The 21,657-nt window shown below is 45.7% G+C and overlaps 1 protein-coding gene across 1 annotated transcript; it reads right to left on the reverse strand.

Annotated features, from left to right (window-relative positions):
- Nucleotides 1-5,493: 5,493 nt before the first annotated feature.
- Nucleotides 5,494-8,886, reverse strand: LOC104587273 (uncharacterized). The gene is made up of 4 exons (XM_010244817.2): nucleotides 8,664-8,886; nucleotides 7,866-8,544; nucleotides 6,305-7,770; nucleotides 5,494-6,209 (listed from the first exon to the last, which is right to left on the reverse strand). The coding sequence occupies exons 1-4, from the start codon at nucleotides 8,775-8,777 to the stop codon at nucleotides 6,129-6,131; spliced, it is 2,340 nt and encodes a 779-aa protein (XP_010243119.1). The 5' UTR covers nucleotides 8,778-8,886; the 3' UTR covers nucleotides 5,494-6,128.
- Between the last annotated feature and the right edge of the window lie 12,771 nt (nucleotides 8,887-21,657).

Below are 21,657 nucleotides of genomic sequence, written 5' to 3' on the forward strand. Positions count from 1 at the left end.
GGATTGGATTTTGAAATCCCTCCCACAACGACCGGAAGGGAGGGTGGAATAAAAAGGGAAAATTCGTAGTTCTACTTGATTTTCCTCGCTCAGAAATTTCGGTTCATTCATTATTTCCTCTTTTGACGGATGGTTTTGGACTCGCTGGCTCCTGGCGTGCGTGTCGTGTCGCCTTGGATTCTTCTAATTGAGACGAGACGGGTCGTATCGCTCTCTCTCCTCACCTTGCGCTTGCAAAAGCACGTCGGTACTCGATAGGCGCTTATAAGTTATGGCTCCGCTTCCCCATAGACCGAGACCGACCTGAGTCGTCTGCTCAGGCCTGGGCCTTACACAAGGCAGCATTAACATAGCCCTTGCTGTTCCTATCATAGAGATCGGCTTTAGTGGCTCACAACACCGTGTTTATAAATTATACCGTTCGGACAGACTTTTACAGCCGTGCATTGGGAATATCTCCATACTTGAATGTTTTTTATAGAGAGATATTCCCATGCAAGGCTGTAAGGGAGTGTGCCGATTATGTCAGCACCGTCTTGTGAGGATCAAATCTAATTTCATAGAAAAATATTCCCTATGAAGGGGCTGTGTGAATGATGTGAACATGGTCTTGTAAGGATCAAATCTGATTTCATAGAGAGATATTTCCAATGCAAGGCTGCAAGGGGCTGGTGCAAATGATGTGAGCACTGTCTTCATGCTGTACTCACAACCCCTTTGTAGCCATGTATTGAGAATATCTTCTCACGATTAAAAAAGTACAAGTATGTTCCAATGTATGGTTGCAAAAGGCTGTGAAGAGGGTGATGGGATCTGCTCCTCACAAATGGGTGCCTCAGAGGCACATCCACCATGCATTGAGAACATCTCACGTGAATAATAATTAATAAATACGGGAGATGCTCCCAATGCATGATAAGTTGTGCGTGTGAGGTGCCAGGTGTGAGGAGTAGACCCGGTCTCGTGAAGAGGGCATTAGGACAGTTTTGTGAGGACTTAATCCAAATTCGTTTCACTCTTATTTTTTAGGCTTCATGGGTATCTTGAGTTTGTAACTTGGCATAGCACTACCAAATCTATTACAAAAGAGTGCAAAGGAGATAGTATTCCATACTCTCATTCAATTTTTACTCATGTTGGGGTGTTCTATAATGTAGATGAAAAATTGGTAGGTGCACAATAGTGATGTCTGATGTATTGTAATTGTTCTGGATTACGGACAGACCAGATCATCCATGTTGATTTTATATATCTCACATACAACTTTTTTCTTTTGGGTAAAACTTGTGAGATTATCTATGCAATTGATCATAAGTGAAAATCTCTTATATTTTAAGCCCATAATAAATTAAAAAAATACAAAATAATAATGAATAAAATAAAACACCAATATGTAATTATTGAATATGCCAAATAAATGCCAAACATTAGAGAATAAAAATGTATAGAATATGAATTTATATAATAATAAAAAACCATTTCTATTAATACAAAAGGTAATAAAAATAATTTAAAAGCAATTACTTTTTATCTTCAAATATTTTTCATTAACAAAAAATAATGGAAATTGTTCAATGTTAAAACAATTACCACAATAAAATAATATACATATAAAATAAATTTAGAAGGAAAATAAACTAAAAATATAACTATGAAAAATGGGACTATAGTCCCATCATGGATGTTTACAAAAAAAAGAAAAAAGTCCCATCATGGATGGGGTGGCTGGTCTCCATTCACAAGTTTTACCTGTGGACAATGTATTGGGAAAGGGATGGTCCCTACCCACAATATATTATGGATGGAGACTGTCCATAGTGAGCCAAATAACTCTTATGTCTCATGGACGGGATCAAAACAGTCCTGTTCACGAGATATTCATGCAACCAAATACAACCCTTATTGTCAAGTATATGGTCTCATGGTCCAATCCAATTTGGCTTGGAGAAAATTTCATACCAAACAAGTAAATTAATTGAACTGTTTTATTATAACTTGGTCCAATGTTTAATATGGTTTAAGCCATTCTAAAAAATAGACTTAAATTGTAAATCGAAATTTAAAAATTTTCCAAACCAAATCAAAGCATTCTTAAATCTGGTCCAGACCAAATTGCCAATTTCAATTTGGTTTGATCTGGTTTGGCAGTCATTTTCTTTTTTGGTATTTGGTGATAGATACCATACCCCCCAAGTCGTGGATGTAAGAATTGAATCCACATTTATATTGGGAGCCAAGGAGTTAACATACCAACTGAGCCATCCCTCAATTTTGTGGTCTAAATTATATAGTGAACACCCCTAATGAAGTGTGAGGCTATTCACAAGTTTTTATTGAGTTCCATTCACGTTCTAAAACCCTGTTTATATATATATATATATAGATATCCTATGAAATGACCCAGTTGAGCTTGTATGAGTGTTGGAAACCAAATGATTAGAAGCAACTAGTATCTTTCACATCATAATTAAAACAAATTACATAAAACCAGAATTTACCTAAAATCACTGTCAAGGTTCAAATCATAGAAACATACGATACATATTGATTTTCAAGGTCATTGGTACGATATTTATTAGGTAATGGGACCTTTTAATATATTTAAATGTTAATAAGGTGAAATAACATTGGTTTTTTAAAACACTTAGGTTGCGTTTGGAACCTTCGGATCCAAATAATGCATATATAAAGGCACCAACCCCAATGGCATTGGGGGGGCAAGTAAATATATTCTAGCTTTCATACTTTGTGATTTTTAGCTCATAGTCTACTATGAGAGTACTGACTTAAGCATCAGAGTGACTTCGCCGGGTTAGCCACCTCGGGTCCTCTGACATTGATTCCTTGCAGGTCTCTAAAGAACGACGAAACTCAGCAATCAATCCAGCTCACTACCAGGCAGTTCGGCCCTCTGAGAAGCTCGTCACCTAATAGACAGCTCGACATTCTGGTCAGCTCGGTACTCTGGTCAACTCGGCACCTAATAGGCAGCTTGGCACTTAACCTGCCTAGCTCGGCCCAGTCAGCTTGTCACCTAACCTGCCTAGCTCGGCCTAGTCAGTTCGGCACCTAACCTGTCCGGCTCAACCCAGTTAACTTGACACCTAATCTCCCCCAGCTCAGACCAAATGACAGGTACTTGGCACAAAAAAATTGATTCATCAACACCTATTCTATACATCAATGCCCGTCCGTAAAAATTTGGGTCAGATGTACCATCTTTATATGACCATTGTACTCTATCAAGAAGTCATGTCCTAAATCAGATTGGACATTTATAGGCCATTTCTAACTACCTTGACTCATGCTGCTATTGTCTTGCCCTAGCTTTTTTAAAGCCTTCTATTTGCACCAAGTCGGTCTTTCTCACTAGTGCAATGCTGAGACATCTTTAGTTGTCTTTCTTCATTTTGTTACTAATCGGATAACTCCTATGTCTTCCCAAATGTGTTCTTAACTGGTTCAGACATTCATAATCTTGGCACTAATCCATCTTATCATATTTATCCAAGCTACATACTCTTCTGAGCATATTTCTTTATTGTCCAAAACTCTGTTCCATATAACATTGTTAGCCTTATAGAACATTACTTTTGGTCGTATTGTTATGTACCAACCACATAAGAAGCCGTATTTATTTTTCTATCTCAACTACGAGACTTAACATTTGGTCTGAGTGACAACTATAAACTGGTAGTCGTTTGAAATCTAAGAACCATAAGCATGTCTTACTTGATCATTGATTGACATGATAACTTGAATACGTATTTAATAGTTTAGTTGTTCAGTAGCAATTTCAGTAAGACCAGATTTGGCTTGATGAAATTTTTATAGCTCTATTGGAACATCTTGACACTCTTAATATTCCATGTTAAGTCTGTCTTCATCGGCTTTTCCTCCAACTAATCATCAATAGTATGTTTAAGTGTTTCTTCAATTCCCTTTCATCTTTTTACTAAATAATCCACATAGCATTTAAAGTAATATAGAGACCTTTCCACCATCAATGAATGTCCAAGAACAAGATCCCTCCTCCTAAAAAAAAATCAAGGGGATGAGAAAGAAGGCTGAAGAATTTGTGGATTAAAAAGAACAAATCTAGATTGAAATAGAGAAGTAATGGGCTTTGAAGAGTGCTTTACTTCATTTTGGTTGAAATTGGTTTGCATGCAGGGGCATGTATTTCTTCTAATTTCATTGGGGGGGGGGATCCTTTCTAAAATTCAGAAAAGCAAGAATTCTGGCCCACAAATGCTAAGATCAGAAACAAAGCATAAAATATGGAATGTTCTTCTCATAGATAATAAACACAACAAACATGGAAGAGATTTTGCCACTCTATGAAGATTGAGTGTGTTCACTTAGATGGATTAGGCGTTTTATGTGGCTGTATAGATTTTATTTTGCAATTTTCTAGTAATTATTTTTTTATAAAAAACGAGTTGAGTTGTGAGTTATCTAATGACAGCTCTCATCTTAGGTCAGAGTACTCCTGCATTCACTGCTTCAAGATGCATGTATTTGGATGATTTTAGCAGACTTGGTTAAAGAGAAGTCATAAAACAGAATAAAGAAATAAAGAATTTCTTGACCATCTAGTGATTTATATATAAAAGACAGCTCTAATTTTATTTCCTTGTCCCAGCCAGTTTCTTCTGTGATGTCTTAGCAGGCTATTGCAGCTCTCTTAATTTTAGGCCTTTGTCTGGACACTCTAGCAATTAGGAATAAACTAAAGGATATTTCACAATAACCTGTAGCAACATCACACTCTGTCTTGAATCCCAAGGTAAAAAAGAGAAGGTAGGCATTGTAACATTGCAGCACAGAAACAATCCTTGTGAGATAAACATGTTGCATAAAGGGGGCTCAGATCTGCTACCCACTATCTGTTCCCACATCTCAACCCATGGGACACAACAGTTGCACATTGGGAATATCTCCCTTTTCATTGATAGGGAGATGTTCCCAATACACGGAGGGAGGCAGTGTTCGGTGGGTATAGATGTGGGAAATGGGAACAAGTAGTGGGTAGCAGTCCGGAGTGGCATAAAGGTGAGCTAAGTTCCCAACACCTTTGTCACTCCACTTATATTCTACACATCCAGTTCCCATCCACCACCAGTGCCCAACTAGTTCAGTCACAATAAAAGGTGTAACACTTTTAATGAGGGCATTGATGATACATAGGAGCCATTAGGCACCACATCAGCAAAGGTGCCAAATAAATGTCGTTAGGGGAAGCTCCAAAATGAAGCTTTCTGAAACGGGAGAGGCACACGGAAATCAATATTTTGCAAACAGGGGTGTCAATTGGACTGGATTTGGTCCAATCCGAACCAGTCCAATGTGAGTCCATTATAAATGGACCAGGTCCAATCCAATCCAATGAATGTTTTGGATCAATTTGGACTGGTCTAATTCAATGTCTGGACCATCTAATCTGTTCAAATTTATTTTGACTTAGATTGGTTTCAACCCAAACTTCGTTCATTAACACATATATTCTTATCTTATATCAATGAACCAGATATTGGCTTAAATCCAACCCTATCCAATATAAATTTGTTACGGATGGGCCAGGTCCAATCCAATCTAATAAATATGTTGGACCGGATTAGTCAAATCCAATATATCTTGTTGGTCCATCCAATCCATCTAAATTGATTTTGGACAGGATGGGGTCCAATCCAAAACCGGTCCATTGACACCCTTATTTGCAAACATCGATACTTGCGCATGTGCATAATGATGCCTTTGCTGATGGGGCACCTATGTGGCAGCATGAACTCAAACACATAGAGTGGCAAGCTTTCAGCATCTTCTAAATATCACAGCTTTTGAAGAATTTAAATAGCGCCTAAGAATTCAGCAGGGAAGCAATTTAGTGAAATATCAAAGAACATCCAATTTATTGGTATAATCTTTTTGAATATAGAATCATCAACTGACACTCCTCTTGATCTTATTTGCCAAGCCAGGCCCTGCTTGCACCATACCGACCCAAGAAAACTGAAAAGAAAAAGGTATATGTGGGGCAAACCAAGGTTTCAACCCCATCACTGCAAGTACCATACTGCAAGTAACCAAAACTTGTAACCACACCAAACTCAAGCCCATAAGTGATCTCAGTTTTCTTTTCCTTCCGAAGCCAACTGGTTCCCTGTCAGATCTTGCAGAGCTGTTCTTGTCCTTCCCAATTGCTGCTCCTGCAGTCACCAAAAAGCAATGTGAGCCACCCTACTGTCAGTAATCCTGTACCTAAAAATATTAGCAAATCCTCAAAGAAGAAATATCTTCTCACCTTGTTATTGTCGTTGTTTTTTGGCCCTTCAATCTGCAGCTTCTCTTTGAACATCTTCCTCAGTTGCCTTAGACTGATTTCCTTCAGTGCCTTTTGTGCAATTTCCTCACCTTTGTTCTTGTTCTCCTTCTCTTCTGCAACAACTGTTAACAGCTTGGCATTTCTAATTCCACTGCCAACACCCAGTTTTCTGGCACTGTTGTCAATGTTCTCTTCATCATCCTCCAAGACTTTGATTGTCCTTTGAAGTGGCGTTCTTGGCTTCATGTTGGATGACTTCTTCGGTGTCACTTCAATTTGAAGTGGGAGATGATGATTGGAACCCGAATCAGGTGCTGCAAAGCTGATTGGAACCTTGGTCACAGTAGCCTCAAGGATACTGCTTCCTGTGGTTGAAATGTCTTCATGGGACATTGGAGTCTGCTCCAAACTCGAGAGACCTTCAGCAATTGGACTCTCTGCCTTCAGATTTTCATGGTCAGCACCATCAAACTGATCGATGACAGCTTTCTTTTCCACCAAAATGACAGTTCTCTCAACCTCCAATACCACATCATCTGGACCATCAAGTGGCAATGAATCAGCGCCAGAACCCGACTCCAGAATTCCATCGCTTGTCTCAGATTGCCCTGTGATAGAATTAATTTCCATTATACTTTCTTCAACTGAAACTTCACCACAGAATTCTTCTTTGACGTTTTCTTGCTCAATAACAGGACCACATTTCTGCAATTGATCAGGGACAGAGTATTCCATTTCAAATTGCATGTTGATTGGAACCTCTGCAGACAACTGATCAATTCCATTCTCCTGCTCTGGAATTGGTTGATCATCGCTTTGATTGCATTCTTTGGTGCCCAAGGCCTTTGGACTCTTAGCAGGACAAGAATACAAAGACCCTAGCTCCTCCTGTGAAACATAACCAGTTTTCCGGCATTCCAGAGGTAATTGACAGGATACTTGGCCATCAAGAAGAGCTGGAACCTCCGTCATATTTGGGTTTTTACCATCCGCTTCTGCTTCTGCACTATATTCATACTCTAAATTACTTTGGCACTCTACAATTGCAACTTCAGACATAATTTCATCGAACACTTCCGGATCATCTTGAGAAGTAACTTCACTTCCCGAATCGCAGGTCGTGCTTTGGTGGTCTTCCACCGCATCTACATTAGAACCATTGCTCTCCAGAACTTGTTCAAACTTCCTGTCTTGCACAACCTCAAGGCAGCAATCATCCGCATTGCATTCATCTTGCTCTTTGATTCCACTGGAAACTTCAACAATAGACTCATCACTTGCAGCAGCATCCTCAGATTGAGCGGCATACGTGTCTTTTTCACAAATGTCATGGTTGTTGGCTTCTGGCAACACATCAAGTTCCTTGATTGCCGGAAACTCACTAAACGAAACCCCATCCAAAAGCACAGATTCAGTAGCAACAAGAACAACATCATCAATAGACCCTGCATACGTGAACAAACAAAATTCACGTTCTGAATAATAGGATGAGGACTTTGGATTTTAACATACCCAAAAAGAATGAAAAAAAGTAGCATACCTCTGTCTTCCTGGACATCGTCATTTGCATTGCACATCGATTTGGGTGACCGTCCGGGCAAGACGATTTCAGAAGCATCAGATTTCTCAGATGCGTCTATTTCTTTCTTCTCCGATTCTTGGGATTCTTCTTCCGACAATGCGGAAATCTTAATGGCTTCTCTTTTCCCTCTTCCCTTCTTCTGAGTCGATTCGAGTAGCTTCTTCCCAGACAACCTTGTAGATCGCCTCGTATTGTAAACACGAGAAGGAGGATTCTCCTCCTGTTTCTCATCTTTTCCTCCTTTATCTTCTTTTATATGGGTATTAACCCTTTGGCGAGAAGCGACGACTGTCGTTCTTCTTCGTGAATTTTGGGGAATGGGTGTTTGTAGTATTGCCGATACGTTATCTTCAGCTGGTTTTTCGGTTAAAATGTTGGGGTTTTCTTTCTCTTGTTCCTTTTCTTGAACGGTTCTTCTTCTTGTACTCCGGAGAGTGCGAGTACCAAGCAGAGAACTCGGGGGTTCATTCTCGATCAGAACGTCCAGATCTTTAACGGGTTTCCGGCGAGTCGAAGTTCTGCGGCAGGTTTTAGGGAGATCCGGAGATCTATTCTCTGTCTTTTGTGGCGATTCTGCCGCCGATTGTGGATTTTCAGACACAGTAGTCGGTACTATAACATCTTCAATTCCTTCAACCTGATAAATAAACATCGGAAGGATGAGAGAAAAGATCAAACCAATAAAGAGACAGTGACTTGAAAGATTCTGCTTAAAAGAAACGTAAATTGGCTTATAGGATTAAAGAAGTATCTTACATTCTTGAGAGCCTTGAGAGCATCAGCCATGGCATCGTTGGTCATGTTGGCCGGAATTTTATTCTTCTTGCAAAGAGTTTGGAGCTCCTTCCTTGTAAGGCTGTGAAAATCCATCGTCGATGAAGGGAAGAAACTGAAATCCCGATGAAGGGGCTGGTAATTGAGAAGAAATTGATATGGGTGATGGAGCGGGAGAGCTTCTCGATGAGAAGGGAGGAGAAAGGAAGAGAGAGATTATGTAGAGCGAAAGATAGAGACGTTGTGAGTAAACCAGGCGAGGAAATGACCGTTGGGGAATTTGAAATTCAAATTTTGTGGAATGAAAGGAAACTATGGTTGTCAAGTGCGGCGCGTAGGGACAAGAAGGGCCATTAACGGAATATTTTTAAACGCTCCCGGTCGCGGGCACTTGTCACTTGATTTTCAATTAGGGTTTTCTCGTTTAGATGGGCATTTTCCTTATTGTCCGATTGGAATCTAGTTGGCACCACTATTAAATCCAGACCTTCCGAATTTCGGCCCTTGTCCTTTCGAGTTGTAATGTAACAGTGAATCTGGACGGTGGAAAAAGTACCATTAAAAGCTACATGAATCTGGTCATCTTAAGATCTTAACAGTGGGTCCCATTCTTTTCCCTCGGGTCCAGATTTATGATACCGGGAAGGCGGGAAGACCGATCAATCGGTATCAAAGTGATAACCAATGAGTAGGGTCTTCATTATACGGTCCAAACCCTTAAATCGAACTGAACCAAACTGAAATTGATGGTTTTATTTTGTTGGAACCCAGATTTTTTACTCACTTTTTTTAACCATTCTCTACCAACCACACATCTCATAATTCATAATAGAGATGTGTAGTTGCAATTCAGGCGGGTAGAGAGTGGATAAAAAAAGTAAGAAATCTCGATGCGTTTTGTTGATCTTAAAAAGGGCCTGGTTTAGATTAGTCTAGAAAATTTTTAAATTTTGATTTTATGGTCTCAGTCTGGTTTTTGAATTTTAAAAATCAGTCTAGACCATAAATCTTATTAATAAATCTAATATGACTGGAAACCTGATCACCAAACACCTTAATCAAACAACATCTGCAGCGAAAATTAAAAAAAAAAATGATTAACTTCTCTCTAACACTCAAACTCTCAAACCCTAGAATCTCACCTTTTCCTCTATGTCTCATCGATTCATGTTTCTATATGATTTCCTACACTCTTGTTGTTTGTTGTTCGTTTTAATTCTTTAATTTGTAATTTATATAATAATAGCTGGTACTTGTTTCAATTTGACATGTGAATTATATTTGTCATTGTTTTGAAAATCGGGTCGGACCAGACGGTTGAACCAGATTGGGTCGGACCACGAACACCCTTACCAATGAGATAATATTTATCAAGATTCACCAAGGGTGGTGTATACATGGAAATATTAAGTAGAAGTGTCATTATGAATCCAATGCAGGAATTTGTCTTTTATTATTGATTCTTTGTGCAAAATAAGCCCACCCTAGTCAGTTTTGCACTTGATGAGCTCGAAAGGTTTTATTTATTTATGTATTTATTTATTTAATGGGCTACACTATAGGGTAGCACTTAGTAGCGAGCTGAAAATGATATAAGAGAATGAGAGAGCTAGAGAATAGGGATTACCCCTCTTTTAGCATACTTTTGCCCCTGGGGGTAGGGTCTTTATATACTGGAGTCCACACGGGTTTGGTGGAACAATTCCTGGATTCCCACTGTGACGGGACCTGCTTTCGTGTTAGGTGGGGATAAAGCCACCAACTGGTAAGGTTACCCATTTCCGCCTAAGTCGGGGAGTGGGTGAGCTAATATAGACGTTACAAGTCACAATCCCATAAAATGCGGGGTACGGTGGTGAGCTCCTTGGGATTGTTAGGTTGGCACGTGGGCCAGGCCGCCAGGTCGCGAGGTCGCGCTAGGGCTAGGCTGCCAGCTCGTGCCAAGGCCAGGTCGCGCCAGGGCCAGGCCACCAGGTCGCGCCTGTGCCAGGCCGCCAGCTCACGTCAGGGCCAGGCTGCCAACTCATGCCAAAGCCAGGTTGCGCCAGGTTCAGGCCACCAGGTCACGCCTACGCCAGGCCGCGCCGGTGTCAGGCCGCGCTTGTGCCAGGTCACACCCGTGCCAAGCCGCGCTTGTGCCAGGCTACGCCTAATGGGACATTATCAACTTAGCAAAGGCAAGTTGTTGCCAAAGTGGTCCTGGGTGTCACCTAGTTGTTCTAAGGTTACAGGCTACATGAGGGAGAGCTGCTTGTGGCGAGCTGCCTGTAGTGACCTGCCTGTGGCGAGCTTCCTGGTGGTGAGCTGCCTAGTTGTCAAGAGGCTGCACTTAGTTGTCATGAGGTGCCAGGTGTCACAATGTCATTGGAGGGCCAAATCCGCCCTCATCATTTGCCCCCCACCCCCGAGCTGAAAGTAACTCGACGAAGGGAGTGGATTTCTTCTTTTGGCCCGTAATTCGACGAGCTCGTAAGCGCTGATTCAGTCTCTTAGGCTCTAGGAGCTACTTGGAAGCGAGCTGCCTGTAAGGTGCTGAGGTCTCTTCTAGTTCGGTACTGTAGCCCTTAGGCTCTGGGAGCGACTTGTGGTCCACTCCGGAACTTTGCCCAAGCCGAAGAAGCGACTAGTCTTATGCAGTATCGTGGCCCTTAGGCTTTGGGAGCGACTCATAGTCCACTCCTGAACTTTGCCCATGCCGAAGAGGCAATTGGGTCTTAAGCAGTATTGTGGCCCTTAGGCTTTGGGAGCGACTCATAGCCCACTCCTGAACTTTGCCCATGCCGAAGAGGCAACTGGGTCTTGAGTAGTATTGTGGCCCTTAGGCTTTGGGAGTGACTCATAGTCCACTCCTGAACTTTGCCCATGCCGAAGAGGCAACTGGGTCTTGAGCAGTATTGTGGCCCTTAGGCTTTAGGAGCGACTCATAGTCCACTCTAGAACTTTGCTCATGCCGAAGAGGCAAATGGGTCTTCAGCGATGAGGAAGTATTTTATCAGTTCGTCAGTTCGCACCTGGGCCAGGCCGCCAGGTTGGCGCCCATGCCGAGTCGCGTCAGGTCGGTGCATGTGCCAGGCTGCCAGGCCGTGCGCAGGCCGTGCCTGGCCGCCAAGTGGGCGCCTTAGAGCTATGAAGCGAGAGCTTCAGTTTCTAAAAAGGTGAGGACTTAGCTTTCTAGGAGAAGAGGACTTAGCTTTTTGTAGGATGAGAACTTAGTTTTTGTAGCGTGTTCCCACAGACGACACCAATTTATGTCACATTTTCTGGTCACGTATCAATTTTTTGGCTAAGTACCTCGTCAGCTTGTCTGCTCCCAAGTGGCCTGTGACTCGGGGACTGAAGTGGAGCTCCCTAGCGTAGCGCAACCCAGCTTCTCCCTGCAGGAGATGATCTAGCTACCAGCAACAACGGGAGCTAAACTGGCTACTCCTTGCTGGCGATGATCTGCTCATCTTTGTAGGCGGCGGGAGCTAAGGAACCTGCGAAAACTAAATCAAACCCGGCGAGGTCACTCCGATGGCTAAGTCAGCACTTAGTAGCGAGCTGAAAATGATATAAGAGAATGAGAGAGCTAGAGAGCAGGGATTACCCCTCTTTTAGCATACCTTTGCCCCTGAGGGGTGAGGTCTTTATATACTGGAGTCCTCGCAGGTTTGGTGGAGCAGTTCCTGGATTCCCGCTGTGATGGGACCTGCCTTCGTGTTAGGTGGGGATAAAGCCACCAACTGGTAAGGTTGCCCATTTTCGCCTAAGTCGGGGAGTGGGTGAGCTAATATAGCCGTTACAGGTCACAATCCCGTAAAATGCGGGGTAAGGTGGTGACCTCCTTGGGGTTGTTAGATTGGAGCGTGGGCCAGGCCGCCAGGTCGCGCCTGTGCCAAGTCACCAGCTTGTGCCAGGGCCAGGCTGCCAGCTCGTGCCAAGGCCAGGTCGCGCCATGGCTAGGCCACCAGGTTGCGCTTGTGCTAGGCTGCCAGCTCGCGTCAGGGCCAGGCTGCCAGCTCGTGCCAAGGCCAGGTCGCGCCAGGGTCAGGCCACCAGGTCACGCTTGCGCCAGAACGCGCCTGTGCCAGGCCGCGCCCGTGTCAGGCCGCGCCTGTGCCAGGCCATGCCCAGTGGGACACTATCAACTTAGCAAAGGCAAGTTGTTGCCAAAGTGGTCCCGAGTGTCACCTAGTTGTTCTGAGGTTCCAGGCTACATGAGGGTGAGTTGCCTATGGTGAGCTGCTGAGTGGCAAGCTGCCGAGTGGCGAGAAGCCTGTGGCAAGCTGCCTGTGGCGAGCTGCCTAGTTGTCAAGAGGCTGCACTTAGTTGTCATGAGGTGCCAGGTGTCACAATGTCATTGGAGGGCCAAATCTGCCCTCATCAATAGCTATCTAATTTGACTCTTAATGTTATGGAATGAATTAAGAACAGGTTCCACTCTTTTGGTTCCTTGGGTAGACCTTGGAACCAACTCTAAGAGCACCAAAGCTAAAACAAATCTTGATAGGAAAAGCTTTAGTTCCAAAAACTTGGAGCTGACGCTTACAGGGTAGGTTTCAGATTCTACTTTCGAACCAAATCGAATTGACCCATGCTCACTCCTAAACTAAGAAAAGTTTCAAATACCTTATGATGTGGCGTAATCCAGCATCTCCCTGTCGGATGCTGATGTGGCGGCTAGCAACGACGAGGACTAGGTTCCTAAAAGAGAAGAGTTAGAGATCCCGGGGTGGCTCACCCGGCGAGGATACTCCGATGGTTAAGTTAGAACACTGTGATAGTAGAGAGCTTGAAGATGATAACCGTGAGAGAGCTAGAGAGCAAAGATTACACACAAATCAATAGATAATAGAACGTACCCTCGCCCCTGGGGGGCGGTGTCTCTATATACTATAGCCCAGGTGGGTAGGTGGAACGGTCACTGGATCCCTGCAGTAATGGGACCTGATGCGGCGCGTTAGGTGGATGAAATGCCACCGAATGGTAACACTATCGCTTCCCGTCAGAATAGGGAGTTGGTGAGCTAATGTTACCGTTACAAGTACAGTCCTGATGGGATACAAAGTACGAAGGTGTGTTCCTCGAGGTTGCCAAGCAGAGGCTCGAATGGTAGGTGAGCTGCCTGATAGCGAGTTTATTGGTAACGAGCTTCTCGAGCTCGTGCTCAGTCTACCCTTGTCATGAATGCTGAAGTGCCTTCGAGTCCGGGGTGAGTCACCTACCCGGGCTTGACCTGTGGCGAACTTGGTTCCGTTATCCTGGTCGTAATCTGGTATTGGGACGATCTTAGCCCGAGGTGACTTTAGTTCAGGGTGTTAGTGCATCCGAGCTTGCTTCGTAGCGAGCTGATTTATGCTGAGCTGTCACCCGTGTTGAGTCATGTCCACATGTCGATCTGATCATGTCGAGTTGTCATATATGCCGGGTCACATCCACGTGTCTCTTGGTTATGGGGTCGGGCCAAATTCCCCTTCATCATATATGTCGGGTCACGTCCACGTGTCTCTTGGCTAGGGGTCTTGACCTATTGCGGGGAGTTCATGACGTGACGAGTGGATTTTGTCTCGAGGTCCAGGCTGCTCTGGTGGATCGCGTGCGGTTTACGCGCGGACGTCACACGATCTTTGAACTTTACAGATGCCAAAAAATGCGCTAAACTGATTTCGATCTCGATGGTCGTGCAACCGGTTTTCTTAGGAGCTGTTGGATTGTTTTGATCTTGATCGTTGCTTCTTCGGTACAGTGGCTATAAATAGGAGGATCCGAGACTCGTTTTCTTCGCCACAAGCTTACTAGTCTTCGATCTGAGGTCGCGCTTGGCTTCTTTAGCTCGGGTTTTCTAGTTTGCCATCCTCTCCTAGTTTAGTCATTTCTCTTTGGTGAGTCTCCCTTCGCTTTTCCTGTCGGTTTCGTTCAGTTCCATTTAATTCCATGTCTTCTTTTGGTTTCGATAGCCTTCTTGATGAGGCCGAGGAGGGTACCTCGGCCCAGGTTGGTAGCCAAAACAAGGATACCCCGAGCTCAGAGGCTGCCCGCGGCCCTCCTGAGGTTTAGGCACCTCGGGAGGCATGAGAGACTTCGGGTAGTCTGGCATCCACTTCTCACCAAGGTCGGGTGCGTGACCACTTTGGCCCTTCGACAATGACTTTGGGCTGGCTTCAGGCCTTGGTTCGCCAGTACAACCTCCTGAGGGAGTTTTCTTACAATCTCCCTTCAGGCAACTTCCCTTGGGAACACGATAACAATGAGATCGTGATCTTTGAAGAGCAGTTTGTGGCTGGTCTCTGTCGTCCTTTGCACCCTTTGATTGTGGAGGTCCTGAAGTCCTTTGACATTACCATAGACCAGTTACACCCGAACTCTGTCCATAACGTAGTAGGGACCATTTCACTCTTTCATGAGTATTGTCTTCCTCTCGACCTTGACACCTTTTCTACCATTCTGTCATTCAAGAAAAACTCTTCCTGTGTTCTTCCCGAGCACAGGAGAACCTATTACTTGTCTCCCCGTCCAGGCTATAAGTTATTACACAAACTCCCCAATAAGATCTCGGCCTGGAAGCGAGATTACTTCATGGTCCATAACCCCGAGGGATGGCCTTTCCCAACCCATTGGAGGCCGGCAATTCAGGTTCCTGGTGTTAGACTGGGCCTGAGAACAAGGGAGATGCTCAACTCTTGGGAGGAGCTCGGCTTCCTTTGCTTGGACTATCTTGCCGAAGACAAGCTCATGCAGGCCAGCTTGAGTCTTGGTAGGTCGCCTTGGGTTTTTGCTCTCCCTTTTTTTTTATTAGTTCGTGGCTAATCTTGCTTCTTATTTTTTGCAGTTAACATGACGGTTAATGCAGAAAGTCTTCTAAGGAGCTCTTAGAAGAAGAAGAGGGCGAAGAGGCCACACCAGGAGGCCAGTTCTTCTCCCGAGGTCTTGATCGTGGAGCCCATCTTCACTGAGCCTGTCTTCGCAGAGCCTCTCCCAGAAGAGGTTTGACCTGCTTCTCTTGAGGAGGTTTCGGGGGAGGCTCAACATGAGGGAGCTTGTCCCTACAATCCAGAGAGCTCGTCCGCGCCTGTGGGGGCGAAGGCTACTCTAGAGGGTTACCTTCCGCAGGTGAAGGAGAGCATTATGGACCACGTTCTGGCCATGTGCAAGAGTCGGGGTGCCATCTTCCAAGATGAAGTCTCGAAGTGGGCTGAGATGTCTCTGGGCAGTCTCTTAGAACTAGTTGCCAGCCACTGTATGGTGGTAAGTACTTCGCTTCCTCTTTCTTTTCTTTCCTTTTTTTTTCCTTTTTTGTTGACCTTAGTCTTCTCTTGGTAGGCTAATATGGCTGGTCACGCACTGGCCTGTCAAGCGGCGATCCGCATAAAGGAAGCTATTGATGCCAGGGCGAAGTCGCAAAAGCTCCACCGCGAGATGGACCTGACTCAGGGTGAGGTTCTTAGAGCCAAGAAGGGGGCCGAGGCTCAAAAAGAGCTGATCCTGAATAAGGAGGGGCAAATCTCCTTGCTAACTGTGAAGAAAGAGAGGCTTCAGCGGGAGGTCACGAACCTCGAGGCCATGATTAGAGAGCGGGTCGAAGTCTTTGAGGCCACTGTTGCAGATGAAAGGAAGAAGGCTATTGAAAGCTTCAAGGAGTCCCCGGAGTTCGAGGCTCTACAGGTCGAATACAGCTCGAGCTCCTATCGCTCTGGGTTCAAGCTGTGCCGGCATCTAGTTCGGCAGGAGTTCCTTGATCTCGACCTTGGTAGGATTATGATGAGAGGCTTGGACCCCGAGGTGGCTAAGGCGGCAGAGGAGGAGGAGCCCGACTCCCCCGGGGAGGAAAGTGACATTGAAGTCGAAGTGGCGGACCCTTCTGCATGATGGCTTGTTCTCTTTCTCTTTCTTTTCGGACTGTGGATGTGCTCTCCCGAGCCGTTGAGCTCAGATTTTAGTAAAATTCTTGTACTTTCCCCTTTAGGCCAATGAAATATATACATTTTTCTAAGTAATCCTGAGTGCCAAGTGATTCAAAATGTGAGTGAGTTCCGAGCTGGGCAATTTTTTAATGTATAGGTTATCGAACTGTCGAGCTACCGAGCTAGCAACAAACAAGGATAACCGATAGTGATACTCCGGACGGCGCAGGTTACCCCGAACTATTGGGTTATCGAGCACGGCAACGAGTAAGGGTATCCAGGGTGGAATAGACATCGTAGGGTTTTATACCCGAGCTGTCTTTACCTTAGGTATTTAGGAGCTTGCTTGTGCTAGTGAGGTAACCAGGTCTTATGTAGTGCCTAGGTCCTTGCTAGTTCGGTATTTTTGGCTCTTAGGCTTTGGGAGGGACCCGTAGTCCGCTCCTAAGCTTATCCCATGCCGAAGTGGCGATTAGGTCTTCTTATAGCCCTTAGGCTTTGGGAGGGACCCGTAGTCCACTCCTGAGCTTCTTCCATGCCGAAGTGGCAACTGGGTCTTCTTATGGCCCTTAGGCTTTGGGAGGGACCCGTAGTCCGCTCTTGAGCTTCTCCCATGCCGAAGTGGCAACTTGGTCTTCTTATGGCCCTTAGGCTTTGGGAGGGACCCGTAGTCCGCTCCTTGGAGACCTGTAGGGAACTAGATGTCAGAGGACCCGGGGTGCTATCCCGGTGAGGTCACTTCGATGGATAAGTTAATACTCTTATAGTAGATTGCAAGCTAAAAATCATAATCTAAGAGTTCGAATTTGCTTACTTGTTTTTGATGCTGGTGCCTTTTCAATTCGTAATTAGAGGTAGTATCGTCTCAGGTTGCTGATGTTCCATGCCCGAGGTACTTGCTCTTCTTCTAGGGTTTAAAGCTCGTACGTACCTTCCCCGAGTATCCGCTTTACTCGGTAGGGACCTTCCCAGTTTGGTCCGAGCTTACCTATACCGGATTCGGGCACCATAACTTTTTGGAGGACCAGGTCTCCAACGCGAAAGTGTCACTTCCTGACTCGGGCGTTATAATACCAAGCTACTCTTTGCTGGTAGGATGCAGTTCGGATATACGCGAGATCCCATACTTCTTATACCAGGTCGAGGTTGGTGCGGAGCTCGTCATCGTTTCCTTCGTTGTAGGCTTCCAGGCGTAATGTGGGTACCTCGATCTCGGCTGGGATTACTGCTTTCGTGCTATAGGTGAGGTTGAAGGGGGTTTCTCCTGTAGCTGTCTTGGCGGTAGTTCGGTAAGCCCATAGAACGCTGGGCAGCTCTTCTACCCATAGCCCCTTAGCTCAGGACAAGCGAGCTTTCAGTCCATGGAGTATGGCTCTATTCATGACTTATGTCTGCCCGTTCGCCTGGGGGTGTGCTACTGAAGTGAAGTTCTGTTGTATCTCCATCTCAACACACCCGTTCTGGAACATGATATCTTCGAACTGCTTACCATTGTTGGAAATGAGCACTCGAGGCAGTCCGAAACGACATACTATGCTCTTCCAAAAGAAATTTTGTATAGTTCGAGCTGTGATTGTTGCCAGGGGTTCCGCTTCTACCCACTTCGTAAAGTAATCCACTGCTACTACTAAGAATTTCCTCTGTCTTGTCGCTGGCAGGAATGGTCCAAGGATGTTGATCCCCCACTGTGTGAAGGGCCACAGGCTGGTGAGGTACTTCAGGTCGACAGTAGGTTGGTGATGGATGTTGGCGTACCTCTGACATTTGTCGCATTTCTTGACGAGCTCGAGTGTGTCCGCCATCATCGTGGGCCAGTAGTATCCTTTCCGCAGTGCTTTCTAGGCGAGAGCCCTGCCCCCTAAGTGTCCACCACACAGGCCTTCATGGATGTTGTGGAGGACGAGCTCAGCCTCTGAAGGTCGCAAACAACGCAAGTAAGGGAGCATGTAGGATCTTAGGTACAACCGTCCGTTTATCATGATGTACTTGGTTGCCTGTCATTCTACTCTTTTGGCTGTGTTGCGATCTGCAGGTCGGGTTTCGTGAAGCAGGTAGTTCGCGAGTGGGTCAATCTAACTCAACTCTGTTTCTGCAACAAGAGCGACCTCTTCTGCCCCCCCCCCCCCCCCCCCCCCCCCCCCCCCCCCCCCCCCGAGAATGCTGGGCCAAGGCAGGTTCTCTATGTGCACAGTCCTCATGGTGTTGCTGCTCGTGCTGGCTAAACAGGACAGGGCGTCGACCTCAGTGTTCTCGGACCTTGGAATCTGCCTGATGAAGTGTGAGTGGAAGATTTGTAGAATTTCCCTGACCTTGGCTAAATAAGCAGCAATGGTGGGGTCGCGAGCTTCGTAATCGCCAGTAACCTGGTTGACCACGAGCTGGGAATCGCTGCAAATGATGATGTGTTTCGCTTGTACCTTTTTCGCCAATGCGAGCCCGGCTACTAGTGCTTCATACTCTGCTTCGTTATTGGATGTTGCAAACTTGAACTGAAGTGCATACTCCAGTTTCACCTCGCTTGGTCCGTGTAGAACAACGCCTGCTCCGCTTCCTTGTTGATTGGACGAGCCGTCTACATGGAGGATCCAGGGCTCCTCGTCCCAAGTTGGCCTTGCTTTAACCAGGATTGGTGCCATATCAGTTGAGGCCGCCTCTTCGCGTTCAAGCTCTGCCAGTTCGGGGGCTGTGGTGGTGAAGGTACATTCTGCCAAGAAGTCGGCTAAGGCTTGGGCCTTAATTGATGTCCAAGGCTCGTAAGGTTGTATTCGCTGAGCTCGATGGCCCACTTCGTCAGTCTGCCAGATACCTCGGGCTTGAGTAAGACTTGCGTCAGAGGTTTGTTTGTGAGGACTATGATGGTGTGGGCTTGGAAATACGGGCAGAGCTTCTGGGCCGCCGTGACCAGTGCGTACGCCAGCTTCTCGTTCTCTGGGTACCTGGTTTTTGCATCCTGCAAAACTTTACTCACATAGTAGATAGGTCGTTGGACCCGATCTACTTCTTTTATCAGTACCGAGCTGACCATCTCATCACTCATGGAGAAGTACAACTTTAAAATGTCACCCTCCTCGGGTCGGGTCAGGACCGGGATACTAAGTAGGTACTTCTTAAGCTCATCGAAGGCGAGCTAACACTCTTTAGTCCATTCGAAATCTTTACTTTTCTTGATTGCCTTAAAAAAGGGTAGGCAGCGGTCCGCCGACTTGGGCATGAAGCGGCTTAAGGCAGCCATGCGGCCATCAGCCTTTGAACCTCTTTAAACTTGCGAGGTGGCTTCATTTCTAGGATAGCCTTGATTTTTTTGGGGTTTGCCTCGATTCCATGCCGGTTAACTATGTAACCCAGGAATTTTCCCGATGTGACACCAAAGACACACTTACTAGGGTTTAACTTCATACTATACTTGCACAGAATTTCAAAAACACATTGTAAGTCGCTTATTAAACAGTCTGAAAATTGGGTTTTGACGACCATGTCGTCTACATAGCATTCAACCTTGTCACCGATCAACGGCTCAAAAAGTTTGTTGACAAGTCTTTGAAAGGTTGCCCCGACATTTTTCAGTCCAAAGGGCATAACCTTGTAGCATTACAGTCCTAGCTCGGTTATGAATGTTGTTTTTTCTTCGTCGGTGGGGTCCATCTTGATCTGGTTATAGCCCGAGTATGTGTCCAGAAAACTCAGCAACCCGTGCCCTGAAGTTGCATCCACTAAACGGTCGATCTTAGGGAGAGGGAAACAATCCTTCGGGCAAGCTCGATTCAGGTTAGTGTAATCGACGCACAAGCGCCATTTACCGTTGGCCTGTTTTACCAGAACGGGGTTAGCCACCCAGCTCGGGTAGTGGACCTCCCTGATGAAATCGGCTGCGAGGAGTTTCCCGACCTCCTCATCGACTACCTTCCAGCGCTCCAGGGCTAGGTTGCGCTTTTTTTGTCTAACTGCCCTGACTAAAGGATCAGTGTTCAACCGGTGAGTTATAACCTTAGCATCTATACAGGGCATTTCATCCGCAGACCAGGCAAACACATCTAAATTTTTAAGTAAGAATCTTACAAGTCGAGAGCGGATAGGCTCTTCGATCGAGGCTCCGATCTAGAGAGTTCTGGTTGGATCTTCCGCCGAGGTCGGGATGTGGATCGTTCCTTCGGTTGGCGTAGCTTGCTCCTCGAAGTACTCCATAGGTCGTTCTAACTCGAGGTCATCTACCAGCTTGGCCTTTCCATTTAGAGCGGCAACGTAACACTTCCGGGATTCGAGCTGGTCGCCCCGAGCCACCCCTACCCTGAAGTCCGTGGGGAACTTCATGGCCAGGTAGTAAGTAGATACCACTACGCAAAGCACGTGAGTGATGGGTCGTCCTACGATGGCGTTGTATGGGGAAGGCGTTGCGACTACTAGGAAGGTATGTTCAAATCTCACGATGTTGGGCAATGTGCCAACCTCCATGGGTAAAGAAATTCGCCCGAGGGGCCTGACTTCTTCTCCGCTGAAGCCCACTAGAGCAGTGCTGGCGGGCTGGAGGTCACTTTCCCGGAGTTGTAGCTTGTCGAAGGTGCCTTTGAACAGGATGTCAGCCGAACTCCCTAAATCTACCAGGATGTGCATGACTTCGAAGTCGTTGATCTTCATTCTTATGACCAGTGCGTCATCGTGGGGGTACTGGATCCCGCGCGCGTCGTCTTCGGTGAAGAATATAGGGTCCTCAGGTCGCAGCCGCTTTGGAGGGTTCTGCTTTTCACGCTCTAACTCGCGAGTTGAAGTTTTTCCCGCCGCTGTGGAACAATCCGCGACGACCGACCCATCGGTGATCGTGTTGATTATCCCACGAACTGGTCTTTCTTTGAGCAGTTGCCTCTGTTCACTTGGCCTGTTGCTGGACTCGGGAGCGTCTTTCTTCTGCTCCCATCGTTGGTTTGTCTGGCCTTTATTACTTTTCTATACAAAGTTTCTCAGGTACCCGCGACAGATGAGCTCCTCAATCTCGTCGCAGAGGTTTTTACAGTTTTCGGTGCTATGACCGTGGTCTCTGTGAAAATGACAATATACATTTTTATTTCTGTGGGCCAAATTGCTTCTCAACCGGGGCGGCCACT

Source organism: Nelumbo nucifera, chromosome 1 (genome assembly GCF_055504915.1).
Source record: "Nelumbo nucifera cultivar China Antique chromosome 1, China Antique-T2T, whole genome shotgun sequence".
Taxonomy (NCBI): domain Eukaryota; kingdom Viridiplantae; phylum Streptophyta; class Magnoliopsida; order Proteales; family Nelumbonaceae; genus Nelumbo; species Nelumbo nucifera.

Excerpts from the sequence above, each read along its gene's own strand:
- LOC104587273 (XM_010244817.2), bottom strand. The coding sequence starts at position 8,777 with ATGGATTTTCACAGCCTTACAAGGAAGGAGCTCCAAACTCTTTGCAAG. Across the intron at positions 8,545-8,663 it reads CTCTCAAGGCTCTCAAGAAT|GTTGAAGGAATTGAAGATGT; the intron begins GTAAGATACTTC and ends TTTATTTATCAG. Across the intron at positions 7,771-7,865 it reads CGATGTCCAGGAAGACAGAG|GGTCTATTGATGATGTTGTT; the intron begins GTATGCTACTTT and ends TCACGTATGCAG.